Source organism: Pan paniscus, chromosome 1, assembly GCF_029289425.2.
Source record: "Pan paniscus chromosome 1, NHGRI_mPanPan1-v2.0_pri, whole genome shotgun sequence".
Classification (NCBI taxonomy): Eukaryota; Metazoa; Chordata; class Mammalia; order Primates; family Hominidae; genus Pan; species Pan paniscus.
This window is the reverse complement of record NC_073249.2, coordinates 197,558,149-197,571,171: the sequence shown is the minus strand read 5'-3', so window position 1 is coordinate 197,571,171 and position 13,023 is coordinate 197,558,149. Positions and strand designations below refer to the sequence as shown.

General features: G+C 50.6%; 1 protein-coding gene across 12 annotated transcripts in view; it reads left to right on the top strand.

Annotated features, from left to right (window-relative positions):
* PTPRU (protein tyrosine phosphatase receptor type U) overlaps positions 1-13,023 on the top strand; it is a 90,128-nt gene that overhangs the window by 35,596 nt on the left and 41,509 nt on the right. For 11 of the 12 annotated variants that reach the window (XM_034959710.3, XM_034959709.4, XM_034959705.3 and 8 more), the window contains 7 exons: positions 3,238-3,546; positions 6,791-6,900; positions 7,235-7,436; positions 7,818-7,920; positions 10,453-10,726; positions 11,703-11,739; positions 12,489-12,627. In XM_034959710.3, coding sequence (XP_034815601.3) covers positions 3,238-3,546; positions 6,791-6,900; positions 7,235-7,436; positions 7,818-7,920; positions 10,453-10,726; positions 11,703-11,739; positions 12,489-12,627 — 1,174 coding nt within the window. The remainder of the gene's footprint in view (positions 1-3,237; positions 3,547-6,790; positions 6,901-7,234; positions 7,437-7,817; positions 7,921-10,452; positions 10,727-11,702; positions 11,740-12,488; positions 12,628-13,023) is intronic. The other variant, XM_055095822.2, reaches the window with a different exon arrangement.

The window sequence follows — 13,023 nt, the reverse complement described above, 5'->3', positions numbered from 1 at the left end:
CCAGGAATGGGAGAGAAAACCTAAGTGTGGTAAATGGGCTTGCAGCCCACAGTACCCAGGATACAGGGAGCAGTGGCAGCCAGCCCCTCAGTGTCCATATGGGATGGGATTTGGGTGGTCCCTGCTTGTGGGGAGAAGGGAGCCAGTCAGGAGGCAGGCTTTGTTCCTAGTGAGTGCTGAAATCTCTCTTCGATGGCTCCATGTATAACTGGAGACATGCTGCTTGCCTGCATTCCAGGGAAGAAAGGAAACCTTCTGGGTGGAAACAGAAACTTGTATTGTGCCGTACATGGGGCCAGTGTTGAAAACTGTGTTACTGGTGCACTCCCAAGATAGGAGCAGCCTGGGCGAATGCTTTCCTTTGCATCTTCTTCATAAGGGGAATTCGGAACAAATTAATCACATAAAAAATGCCACTAGGGGCTGGGTGCGGTGGCTCAAGCCTGTAATCCCAGTACTTTGGGAGGTAGAGGCAGGAGGATCAGTTGAGCCCAGGAGTTTGAGATGAGCCTGGGCAACACAGCAAGACCCTATCTCTACAAAAAATACAAAAATTAGCTGGGCTTGGTGGTACGCACCTGTAGTGCCAGCTACTTGGGGGACTGAGGCAGGAGGATCACTTGAGCCTGGGAGATCAAGGCTGCAATGAGCCATGATCCTGCCACTGCACTCCAGCTTGGATGACAGAGCAAGACCTTGTCTCAAAAAAAAAAAAAAAGAAAAAAAAATGCTCCTAGGGGTTGTACTTAATCTTCTTAAGAGATTGTATAGCGGTGCTTTCTCACCTGTTCATTAAGGGATGCTGAGGTCCCTCTAGCTGGGGACACTTTGCAGGCGATCACAGAACTTGAGAGTAATGAAACTATACTTCATGGAATCAGAGTGTAAGAGAGAAAAGGATCATTTGATGCAATCTTGGTGTCTTCCCTCATTTTACTGATCCAGAAATTGAGGCCCAGAGATTTGCCCAAGATCACACAGCTGGTCAATGCAGATGCAGGACTAAGGGCTGAGTCCTGGGCTCCATCTTGCCTTTGCTTCAGAAGCCTTGACTTTTCTTTTCTTTTCTTTTCTTTTTTTTCGAGACAGCGTCTCACTGTGTCGCCCAGGCTGGAGTGCAGTGGTGCGATCATGGCTCACTGCAGCCTCAACCTCCCAGGTTTAAGCAATACTCCTGCTTCAGCTCCCTGAGTAGCTGGGACCACAGGCATGTGCCACCATGCCCGGCTTATTTTTGCGTTTTTAGTAGAGATGGGTCTTCTCCATGTTGGCCAGGCTGGTCTCAAACTCCTGACCTCAGGTGATCCACCTGCCTTGGCTTTCCAAAGTGCTGGGATTACAGGTGTGAGCCACCACGCCTGGCCAACTTTTTATTTTTTGTAGAGATTGTGTCTTGTTGTGTTGCCCAGGCTGGTCTCAAACTCCTGGGCTCCAGCGATTCTCCTGCCTTGGCCTCCCAAAGTGTTGGGATTACAGGCATGAGCCACTGTGCCCAGCCCAGTTTCTTTATTTATAAGATGGGGATAGCATTCTGGTCCATAGAGTCATCAAGAAACCGTAAAACATAACATGCACCTCCCTTCTGCTGGGGTAGCTCGCTCTCTCCTGAGGCATCAGTGAATTCCTATTGGGGAGGTGGGGAGTGGTGGTTAAGAGCATGGATTTCGGAGCCAGCCTGACCAGGTTTGGATCCCAGCTTCACCACTTACCATATCTGTGACTGTGGGCAAGTTACTGAATTTCTCTGTGCCATTGTTTTCATATCTGTATGATAGGGCTAATAATAGCACTTGTCTCACTAGATTACAAGGATTAAATGAGATAAAGCATTTTTTGTTTTTTTTGAGATGGAGTCTCGCTCTGTTGCCCAGGCTAGAGTGCAATGGCACAATCTCAGCTCACCGCAACCTCTGCCTCCCAGGTTCAAGAGACTCCTCTGCCTCAGCCTCCCAAGCAGCTGGGACCACAGGCTTGCGCCACCACGCCTGGCTAATTTTTTTGTATTTTTCTTTTTTTAGTAGAGACGGGGCTTCACCATATTGGCCAGGCTGGGCTTGAACTCCTGACCTTGTGATCCGCCTGCCTCGGCCTCCCAAAGTGCTGGGATTATAGGCATGAGCCACCATGCCTGGTCGAGATAAAGCATTTTAAAGACTCGAGAACAATGCCCAGCCTATCCAAAACCCCCAATACATGTTAACTGCCTTTATTATCATTATCATTATATAATAGATTGTGTTTCCCTTTTTGCTTTGACAGCCAGGGAACCCACCACTGAATTTGAACCTTATCTTTAGACCTCCACATAGGACCTAATGTCATGTATTTCTGTTTCTGTTTCCCTGTCATTCTCTGGCTTTATTTAACTATTTGGCTCTCATTTCCCTCATTACCCTGATTTCTGTATGTTATTATATTATATGTATTACTATACATTGTTTCAGAACAAGTTTGGAATTAATACCTTAAGAAAAATATATCAACAGTTTGATTCAGACTGGCCTGTTGTAGTCCAGGGTGATCTTGAATTAGGAGGTGAACTGTGCTATTAAAAATAAATTATTGGCCGGGTGCGGTGGCTCACACCTGTAACCCAAGCACTTTGGGAGGCTGAGGTGGGTGGATCACTTGAGGTCAGGAGTTCAAGACCAGCCTGGCCAACATGTGAAACGCTGTCTCTACCAAAAATACAAAAATTAGCCAGGCGTGGTGGTGTACGCCTGTAATCCCAGCTACTTGGGAGTCTGAGGTGGAAGGATTGCTTGAACCTGGGAGGCGGAGGTTGCAGTGAGCCTAGATCATGCCATTGCACTCCATCCTGGGTGACAGAGTGAGCCTCTGTCAAAAAAAAAAAAGCTAATATTTTTGAGGGCTTATTGTATATTAGCCATTGTCATGCATCCTTTGTGTGTATTTCCTTAAACCTTACAATGATCCTATGAGGCAGGGCCTATTATCTTTTCATTTTGTAGTTGAGGAATCTAAGGATTAGAGGGGTGAAGTGATTCAGCCAGCAGTTGCCAGCTGCAAGTGGCAGAGCCAGGATTCAAATGTAGTCTGCCTGACTCCAAAGCACATACTTTTACTCCCTGTTTGATGTTCTAGGGGTCCCCTGAGCTCTTGGGGGCAATGGAGGGATGATTTCAGGCAGCTGACTGATGCTTTCTCTCCCTGTTCTTCTTCCTCTTCTCTTCCCATTTCTTCTAACTTCTTCTCTCTGCTTCCTGCATTCTCCAGAGCCCATGAGGGCCCCCAAAGGCCTGGCTTTTGCTGAGATCCAGGCCCGCCAGCTGACCCTGCAGTGGGAACCACTGGGCTACAACGTGACGCGTTGCCACACCTATACTGTGTCGCTGTGCTATCACTACACCCTGGGCAGCAGCCACAATCAGACCATCCGAGAGTGTGTGAAGACAGAGCAAGGTGTCAGCCGCTACACCATCAAGAACCTGCTGCCCTATCGGAACGTTCACGTGAGGCTTGTCCTCACTAACCCTGAGGGGCGCAAAGAGGGCAAGGAGGTCACTTTCCAGACGGATGAGGATGGTAAGAGTCTCAGTCCCCATTCCCGGGGCCCTGTGTACCTCCCACAGATACGCCATGTCTGAGACTGAAATTTACTGAGGGTATTTTTTTTTTTTTTTGCTTAGGATTAAACCAACTGTATAACACCAAAGTAGTGATGGCTCCTATTTTTTCTCTGGAAGACTTTGGGTTAGATTGGTCTAATTTCTTTCCTTAAGTGTTTGAAAGAATTCAGCAGTGAAGCCATTTGGGCATAGAGTTTTCTTTGTGGCAAGGTTTTTAGTAAATTTTAGTTTTTAAAATAGATATTGGGATATTCAGATTTTTTTATTCTTGTATCAGTTTAGATGGACTGTATTTTTTAAGGAATTTGTTCATTACACCTAAATTGTCAAATTTCTTGAGATAATGTTGTTTATAATTTTTTTTATTTATTTAGAGACAGAGTCTTGCTCTGTTGCCCAGGCTGGAGTACAGTGGCACCATCTCAGTTTGCTGCAGCCTCCTCCTCCCAGGCTCAAGCGATCCTCCCACCTCAGCCTCCTGAGCTGGGACTACAGGCATGCACCACCATGCCAAGCTAATTTATTTATTTTTGAGGCAGGGACTCACACTTTTGTCCAGGTGGGAGTGCAGTGTCATGATTATGGCTCACTGCAGCCTCGACCTCCCAGGCTCAAATGATCCCTCTACCTCAGCCTCCCAAGTAGCTGGGACTATAGACGTGCACTGCCATGCCTGGCTAATTTTTTTGTATTTTTTGTAGAGACGGGGTTTTGCCATGTTGCCCAGGCTGGTCTCGAACTCCTGGGCTCAAGTGATCCACCCACCTTGGCCTCCAAAAGTGCTGGGATTACAGGCATGAGCCACTTCATTTGCCAATATTCTTATATTTATTTAATGTCCATAGGCTCTATAGTGATATCATCTTTTTCATTTCTGATATTGGTAATTTCTGTTTTCTTTTTTCTTGTTTACCCTTGTGAAGACTGTATAAATTAATCTTTCCAAAGAACCAACTGTTGGCTTACTTGATTTTCTTTATTTTCTATTTTTTATTTCCTTTGTTATACTTTCTTTGGAGTTGATTTGCTGTTCTGTTTGCCTTTTGAGATAGAAGTTTCTTAGATCATTAATACTGAGCCCTTCTTCATTTCTAATATACGTGTTTAAAGCTACACATTTTCCTCTAAGTCCTGCTTTAGCTGTGTCCCACAAGTTTTGATATTTCCTATCTTCATTATCATTCAGTTCAATTTGTTGTCTATACAATTGAACTGTTATTTCTGTTATAATTTCTGCTTTGACTTAAGAGTTACTTAGAATTATGTTGCTTAATTTCTAAGCAATTGGGACTTTTCCTTTTTTGTTTGTTTTTGAGACACAGTTTCACTCTGTCACCCAGGCTGGAGTGCAGTGGTGCAATCTCGGCTCACTGCAAACTCCGCCTTCTGGGTTCAAGTGATTCTCATGCCTCAGCCTCCTGAGTAGCTGGGATTTCAGGTGCCCGCCACCACGCCTGGCTAATTTTTGTATTTTTAGTAGAGACAGGGTTTCATCATGTTGGCCAGGCTGGTCTCGAACTCCTGACCTCAGGTGATCTGCCCACCTTGGCCCTGCAAAGTGCGGAGATTATAGGCATGAGCCACTGCACCTGGCCAGCAATTGGGACTTTTCTAATTGTCTTTTTATTATTGATTTCTAGGTTAATTCCACTGTAGTCAGAGTGTATACTCTAAATTTTATCTTGTGAAATTTGATCTTTACTTTATGGCCCAACATATTGTTAAATTTTGGTAAATGTTCCAGTGTATTTGAAAAGAACATGTATTCTGTTGCTGTTGAATGCAGTGTTCTACATATGTCAAACTAATATTTAGCCCTTAGCACATGTCAAGCACCATTCTGAATGGTTTTGATATATTACTGCATTTAATACCCATGACAACCCTATGTGGTAGGTTACTATTTCTATTCCCATTTTATTTCTATTCCCATTTTATAGAAGAAGTCACAGAAAGCCTGGCTTTCTAACCTGACCATGTGGCTTCACAGTTGTCATTCTTTTTTTTTTTTTTTTTTTTTTTTTTTGAGATGGAGTCTTGTTCTGTTGCCCAGGCTGGAGAGCAGTGGTGCAACCTCAACTCACTGCAACCTCTGCCTTCCTGGTTCCAGCGATTCTCCCACCTCAGCCTGTCGAGTAACTGGGATTATAGGCACCTACCACTACGCCGGCTAATTTTTTGTATTTTTGGTAGAGATGGGGGTTTCACCATGTTGGCCAGGCTGGTCTCGAACTCCTGACCTCAAGTGATCCGCCTGCCTCGGCCTCCCAAAGGTGCTGGGATTACATGCGTGAGCCACCGTGCCCAGCCAGTTGTCATTCTTAAGAGCTACACTCGAATGCTATCACAGGTCCAAAACCTTTCCCTGGGTTCCTACAGATTCCAGTTACCACTAAGCTCCTTGGTTTATGGCTTTGTCTTGCTGCCGCACATGCACAGTTTTCTGTTCTGCACAGCATTGGCCTAGATTCAAAATTCAGCTCCTTCTTTACTTTCTGCTTTTCTCTGCCTTAGGACTTCAGCTTCCCCATAGTGGTTTATCAAGGTATTTTCCCAAGCAAAGATCATTCTCTTCCTAAATGACACTCCTGTGCCTGCCATTAACAGTATACATTTACACAAGGAGAACAAAACAAAGCCATGCCTGCAAGTGTTAATGCTAAAATGTTAACTGTATCTCTGGGTGATACAATTGTAGATGCCATTAATTTTCTTTAAGCTCATTTTGATTTTCTACATTGAACATGTCATTTATGTAATTAGAAATTTTTAGACAAGAAAATATCTCCACCCATAATCCCAATACCGCAATGCAATTGCTGTTTTCATTTCTCTGGCCCATGTGCATATTTTCTGAAAACTACCCAACTGGAACAAAATTGGAGCCTTCAAATGTATTTCTTTCCTGAATGCAACCTACACAGTAATGAAAATGCCAGCTATCCATTTTGAGTACTTAGTAATAGGTTGAACCATATGCAATTGCTGATGTTTGCCTTGGGGCTTTATGTACATCACATCATTTGAGTCCTGGCTTGAGAGGGGTTATATCATTCCCACTTCACAGCTGAGTTAAGTAAGGTGCAGAGAGGCTGAATAGTCCATGAGAACCAGGTAGGAGCGGCAAGGCTGGAATTTAAACCCAGGTGTCTGGCACCAAAGCCCACTTTCCCCTGGCCCCTGCTGCCATTCCCTTGCAGTGCCCAGTGGGATTGCAGCCGAGTCCCTGACCTTCACTCCACTGGAGGACATGATCTTCCTCAAGTGGGAGGAGCCCCAGGAGCCCAATGGTCTCATCACCCAGTATGAGGTGGGTTTGGGACCCTATTACAGTGGGGGACCCTGGTGGAAGGTGAGAGGTGGCCCTCTTTCTCTCTGCTGCTACAGTAGGAGGTGCGTGGGAAGACAGATGTGATTGTCATAGTTTCTTCAACTATGGCCAGGTCTGTGCCCTGTGTATTCTAGAGGAGGGTCCTGAAGGCAGGAGGGAGAGGCGAAGATGACTAGAAGCCTGGCTTGATGGCATCCATAGTCTCCTTTGCTTAGCCTTATCTCTCACTTCCCTGGAACATGGTGGGTGGAGGCTGCTGGTCAGGGATGCTCTGACCATCCAGTGCCCACCTGCCTGCCAATCCTGCCCCCAGATCAGCTACCAGAGCATCGAGTCATCAGACCCGGCAGTGAACGTGCCAGGCCCACGACGTACCATCTCCAAGCTCCGCAATGAGACCTACCATGTCTTCTCCAACCTGCACCCAGGCACCACCTACCTATTCTCCGTGCGAGCCCGCACAGGCAAAGGCTTCGGCCAGGCGGCACTCACTGAGATAACCACTAACATCTCTGGTGAGCCCCACCTGACCCGGCCCAGCCTCTTCGGAGGTGGCCCAGAATCCCAGGGTTCCATGGGCAGAAGGGAAATGGGGGGCATCCTGGGGGTAGTTACAGAGGGCCCCTGCTGAGATAAATATGCCATTTAGGAGTTAAAGTCAGGCTCAGGGAGGATGAAGTCAGAGGAGTCAGGAGACTGGTCAGTGGAATCAGAAGATTGAGGTTGGGGCTGGTGCCTGAGGTCAGGGGCCAGGGTAGCTCAGGTCATGTCAGCAGGAACAAAGAGGCTAAGGCTGAAGTAGGGGAGATCTGAGGACTGTGGTCAAGGAGGCTGGAAGCCTGGTCTTCCTGGTCCAGTGGCCAAGCTCCAGCTTGTGACCCTGTCCCCTTCTCCAGCTCCCAGCTTTGATTATGCCGACATGCCGTCACCCCTGGGCGAGTCTGAGAACACCATCACCGTGCTGCTGAGGCCGGCACAGGGCCGCGGTGCGCCCATCAGGTGGGAAAGCAGGGACGGAGGGGTGGGAGTCCAGGGCCTTAGGAAAGAGGCCCCTCCTCTGACCCAGAGCCCCATCCCAGGCCAGCTCACCCTTTTCCTCCCTCAGTCTCCCACGCAGGGCTTGGAGTGTCTGGAGGAGATTGTTCTGTGATGCTTGGCAGGCGAGAAGCCTGCAGTCCCTCCCCTCTGAGGCCATGGGTCTCAGATGGTGACTGTCAGGAGGACCCTGGATAGGTCCAGCGTGGAGAAGGGACTGTCCAGGCCTGTCCAGGGGGCCTTTCCGCAGACACCTTGGAGAAGTGAAACTCTGGGGGCTTTATATCATCCCAGCCTTTTCCTGGAAGCACAGATATGGGCTTTCTAGAAGGCTGGGGCAGCCAGCCAGATAGGGCCATCTCTCTGGAATGGCTAGGAGCTTGGCTTCTCCACCTCCTCTCCCCAGAGGAAGCTGGGCTTGCTGGTGCCGTGGTGGCTGCCTCTGCTTGGGAGAGGGTGCTGGAGACAAGACTGTGTGTGTGTGTGTGTGTGTGTGTGTGTACGTGGGATGTGAACCTGGGTGTGTCTTTGTGATAAAGACATGGGATGTGTGGTGTGAGTGTGTGTGAGAGGCATGTATGGGAGACATAAGTGTGCATGTGTGTGAGAGTGTGAGGGTGTTTGTGCAACTGTGTGCACGTACTGTTAGCCAGACCCCGTGCTAGGGGCTTTATCTGCAAGAAGCCATTTATCCTCATGGCAGCCCTGTGGCATGGGTATTATTACCTTCATTTTACATATCGGGAAACTGACTCAGAGAGCCTGAATCACTTGCCCTCAAGGCCACACAGCTAGTAAGTGGTGGAGCTGGGATTTGGAAGCCAAGTCTGTCTGCTGTGCCTCTACCTTTTCTAGAAGTTATAGAGCCTCCCTGCCCTTCTGGTCCACCCCTTCCTTCCACGAAGGTACATGCTCTGGGAGAGGGTGACAGCCTTTAGGTGGGGGGGTGTGAGGGTCCTAGTCAGTTCCCCAGGAAGAGAGTGGGCTGCCTGGGTGACCATGGCAGTCCCTCACCTCCTCATTCCCCACTGTATCCTCTCCTCTTCTGCTTTGTCTTCCCTGTATTTGCCACTGCAAATCCTGCCCTGGGCTGATTCCCAGACCCTCAGGGAAGACCCATGAAAAAGTCACGGGGTCTGCAGGGCCTTTTGCCTGTTGCTAGAGCCTCAGGGCCCTTATGCCGCTGAGTCTGGGATGGGTTGGGAACCCTTTCTTTCTTGTCCTCTTGAGGGATCCTGTGAGCAGCACTGGTCAGGGTCCCTCAGGATGATGATTGCAAGGCTAGGTGGGGGCAGGCTTGGTGGGAGGGGAGCGGCAAGATGGCTGCATGACCCTGGGCATGTCCCGTTACCTTCCTGAGCTTCCGTTTCTTTATCTGCACAATGGGGATTATTCTAGATTAAGATGCACTTTGTTCATGGCTAATGTTAATGATTACCTCCTGGTGGGATTTAGGGCTAGGAGAGGCCTGACCTTAGCCTGGGGTAATGGAGGCTGAAAGGGGCTTGGACTGGTGTTTATAATGGGCTAGTGACAAGCCATGGGCTGGTGTCCAACACTCTGGGATGATTCCCCACAACTTGGATGCTCCAAAGAAACATCTGGTGAGCAAGGAAAAGGCATTTCTGCTTCCCCAAGGAGAGGCTGTCAGTATGGGATGTCACACGCCAAGACGTGACCGAGACTGTAACTGGAAATATTTAAATTTGTCAGGATTCACTTATTTACTCTCCACTTTGTTCTGCAGAGGATTTGGAGGAGCTCATAGCAGAAACCTATTTAGTAAAGAGATAAAATAGAAACACAGCTGGGACCAGGGAGCACGAACCAGAGTGGGCAGTCAGGATCCTGAGACAGCAGGGCTCCGATTTGCTGATCAGAGGCTGCCTTGGCATTGGGAGGGTGCTAGAGACATAGTGTTGGGTGTCCTTGTTTGCTAAATGACTGTCTCTTACTAGAGGTCAGTTTTAGGAAGCCCAGATGCCTAGTGTATAGCACAGGGCTCATAGTCTGAGCTCAGTCATCTCTTTCTGAATGAATGAATGAATGAATGAATGAATCTGGTTAACCCTGTCATTTACTGAGTCCCAGAAGGGAGCTTTCAGTAGCTTTGGTTTCCCAGGTCTTGTGTCACACACACAGGAGGACTCATGGAGGAAGCAGGCTGGGCCTTATGGCTTGGTTATATTGAGCAGGGTCCACGATCCTCTTAGCCTGGATTAGTAACAGGAATAACCGCTGACAGGTGCTGGCTGCTTGCTTAACTTGCCTGTTCTTCCCATCTATCTTCTGAACAGTCTTGCAATTACTCCCATTTTATGGAGGAAGAAACCGAGGCCCAGGGAGGTTAGGGGACTTGCCCAGCTAGTAAGGAGCAGTGTGTGGAAGTTAGTCCCCAGGAGGGCTTGACCACAAAGCGCATGCCTTTAACTGCCAGCTGGCTCTCCCAGTCCTCTGGCCGCCTGTGATCCCTTGTACACTCTCCTCCCTGTCCAGTGTGTACCAGGTGATTGTGGAGGAGGAGCGGGCGCGGAGGCTGCGGCGGGAGCCAGGTGGACAGGACTGCTTCCCAGTGCCATTGACCTTCGAGGCGGCGCTGGCCCGAGGCCTGGTGCACTACTTCGGGGCCGAACTAGTGGCCAGCAGTCTACCTGAGGCCATGCCCTTTACCGTGGGTGACAACCAGACCTACCGAGGCTTCTGGAACCCACCACTTGAGCCTAGGAAGGCCTATCTCATCTACTTCCAGGCAGCAAGCCACCTGAAGGGGGTGAGGGACCGGCCAGGGTCATGGTGGGCGTGGTTGGGTGTGGGGGATGGCAGACAGGAGATACCTTGGAGCAGGCCCAGCGCAGACTCCAGGCCCGGCACCTCCCATAGCCCCACCTCCCATAGCTCCTCCTCCCACAGCCCACCCCCCCATAGCCCTACCTTCTGTAGCCCCACCTCCCATAGCCCTGGCCCCACAGCTCCTCCCCCATAACCTTGCCCCTCCCATAGCCCTGCCTCCTTTTGCCCACCTCCCATTGCCCCACCTCCAATAGCCTTACCTCCCGTAGAGCCACCCCCACGGCCCCGCCTCCCACAGCCCCACCTCCCAGAGTCCGTCCCATAGTCCCTCCTCCCATAGCCCCTCCCCCATGGTCCCACCCCTCCCATAGCCAGCCCTCCTGACCCCAGGCTCCTTCCCACAGAGCACTACCCCCTTCCTGAGCCTTCTTTCCCAGGCTCCTCCTTTCTATCCAGGTCCCCAGTCTAGTCTCTGCCCCTTCCTGAGGCCCTGCCTTCTATCTTAGATGCTTCTCTTCCCAGAGGAGTCCATCTCAGATTCCAGCGTTCCTGTGTTAAGGCCTAGGACCCGCCTCCTCCCTGAAGCCCCACCTTATCCTCCAGGCTCCTCCCTCCTCTGCTTCTTGCCTGGTTTCTTGCCTGGTTTCTGACTTCCTAGCTGGACCTCTGGCCCTAGGCCTCGCCCCGATGTCCGAGGCCCCGCCCATTTCCCCATGACGTTTGTTTCTCTTTTGCTTCCGATCTCATCCCCCTTTCCTAAGGCACTGCAGGTGCCTCCCCTCTAGGCCCCGCTCTCAAGGGTACCCCCAGGCCTGCCTTCGGGTGGGGTGTCCCTTGATGCCATCAGCACCAGACAAAGCCCTGAACAGGCCCAAGAAACGCTGTCTGAGGTTCCCACCCTGGGGAGGGAGAGGTCGGGGCTTCAGCAACGCTGAGACCCCCATCTGTGCCTCCAGGAGACCCGGCTGAATTGCATCCGCATTGCCAGGAAAGGTAAGTCCGCTGAGTTCCTGCAGCCTTTCAGCGGCAGGTTTCTCACCTGCCCAGCGCTGGGGAGGTGGATCCTGAGGACCTAGGGCTGTGGGAGTAGAGGAGGGTGGTTGGGCAGTCCTGGGGCCAGGAGGGGCTTTGCTGCTGGGTTTCCATGTGCCCTACCTCAAGGGCGCCTTCTCCCAGGCTGACAGCAGGGGCCTGGAGCAGGCTTGTGGAGAGGAGCCATTATAGTTGGGCGTTGGGGGTGATGGGTACTGGGTGCTGGTTCTGGGTTACGTATCTGTCCGGCTTTCCTGTGGTGGGGGAGAAGGTGAGGTCAGCATGGGCCCTGTGCTGTAGGTATCTTTCCTGCTTCCAGACAGGGAATGTGGTTGGTTCCCCATCCTGAGATGGACTAACCATGCCCTAGGTACACAATTCCTAATCCCTGTTACCTCCCAGGAGGGCAAGAGGGTGGGGCTGAAGCCCAGGTGTCTGCTCTCCCCTATCCACTGAGAGCTGGGAGGATCTGAGAAAGTGGGAAGCGAGGGAAGCTATTCCTGGCAAAGGATCAGTGAGGACTGTGGCGTGGAAGTGCAGAAGGTATCAGGGATGGTGAGGAGGTAGATTTGCTCAAAAGGCAGGACACATGTTGAGGATGTGGGGCGGTTTGTGCAGCCCAGTTTGTTCCTTGGGCACAGCCACCTACAGGAGGGGCTTGATGGTCCCTGTCTTTCCTCTGATCCCTTGTTCTGCTTTGTTCTCCCCAGCTGCCTGCAAGGAAAGCAAGCGGCCCCTGGAGGTGTCCCAGAGATCGGAGGAGATGGGGCTTATCCTGGGCATCTGTGCAGGGGGGCTTGCTGTCCTCATCCTTCTCCTGGGTGCCATCATTGTCATCATCCGCAAAGGGTGAGTGAGGCCGGTGCCCTGTCCCACCAGTGGCTTCTACCCCTTAGAGGCCTGGTGGCACAGAGGAATAGTGGCTAAGAGCTGGTAGGGCAGCTGTCCTGCAGGTGTGTGGAGGGCTGCCAGCCTGGGCATTGCCTCTACAGATGGATCTGAGCTGGGCGGTGGGAAGCCAGAGACTGAGCAGATGGGGCTGCCCTGGAATGGCATGGCTGGAGTACAGTTCTGGCTGGTGCCAGGTGCTGCCATCCAGGGAGGGGCGCTCAGTGCCTGGTGCCAAGGAGCTATGCCTGCTGGGACTGTTTCAATAGGGAGGGCATAGAGGTGACCTGGCTTTGAACCCCTACCCTCCTGCAGACCTTCAGCCAAGGTGTCTGCCCTGCTTATGGGATTGTGCAG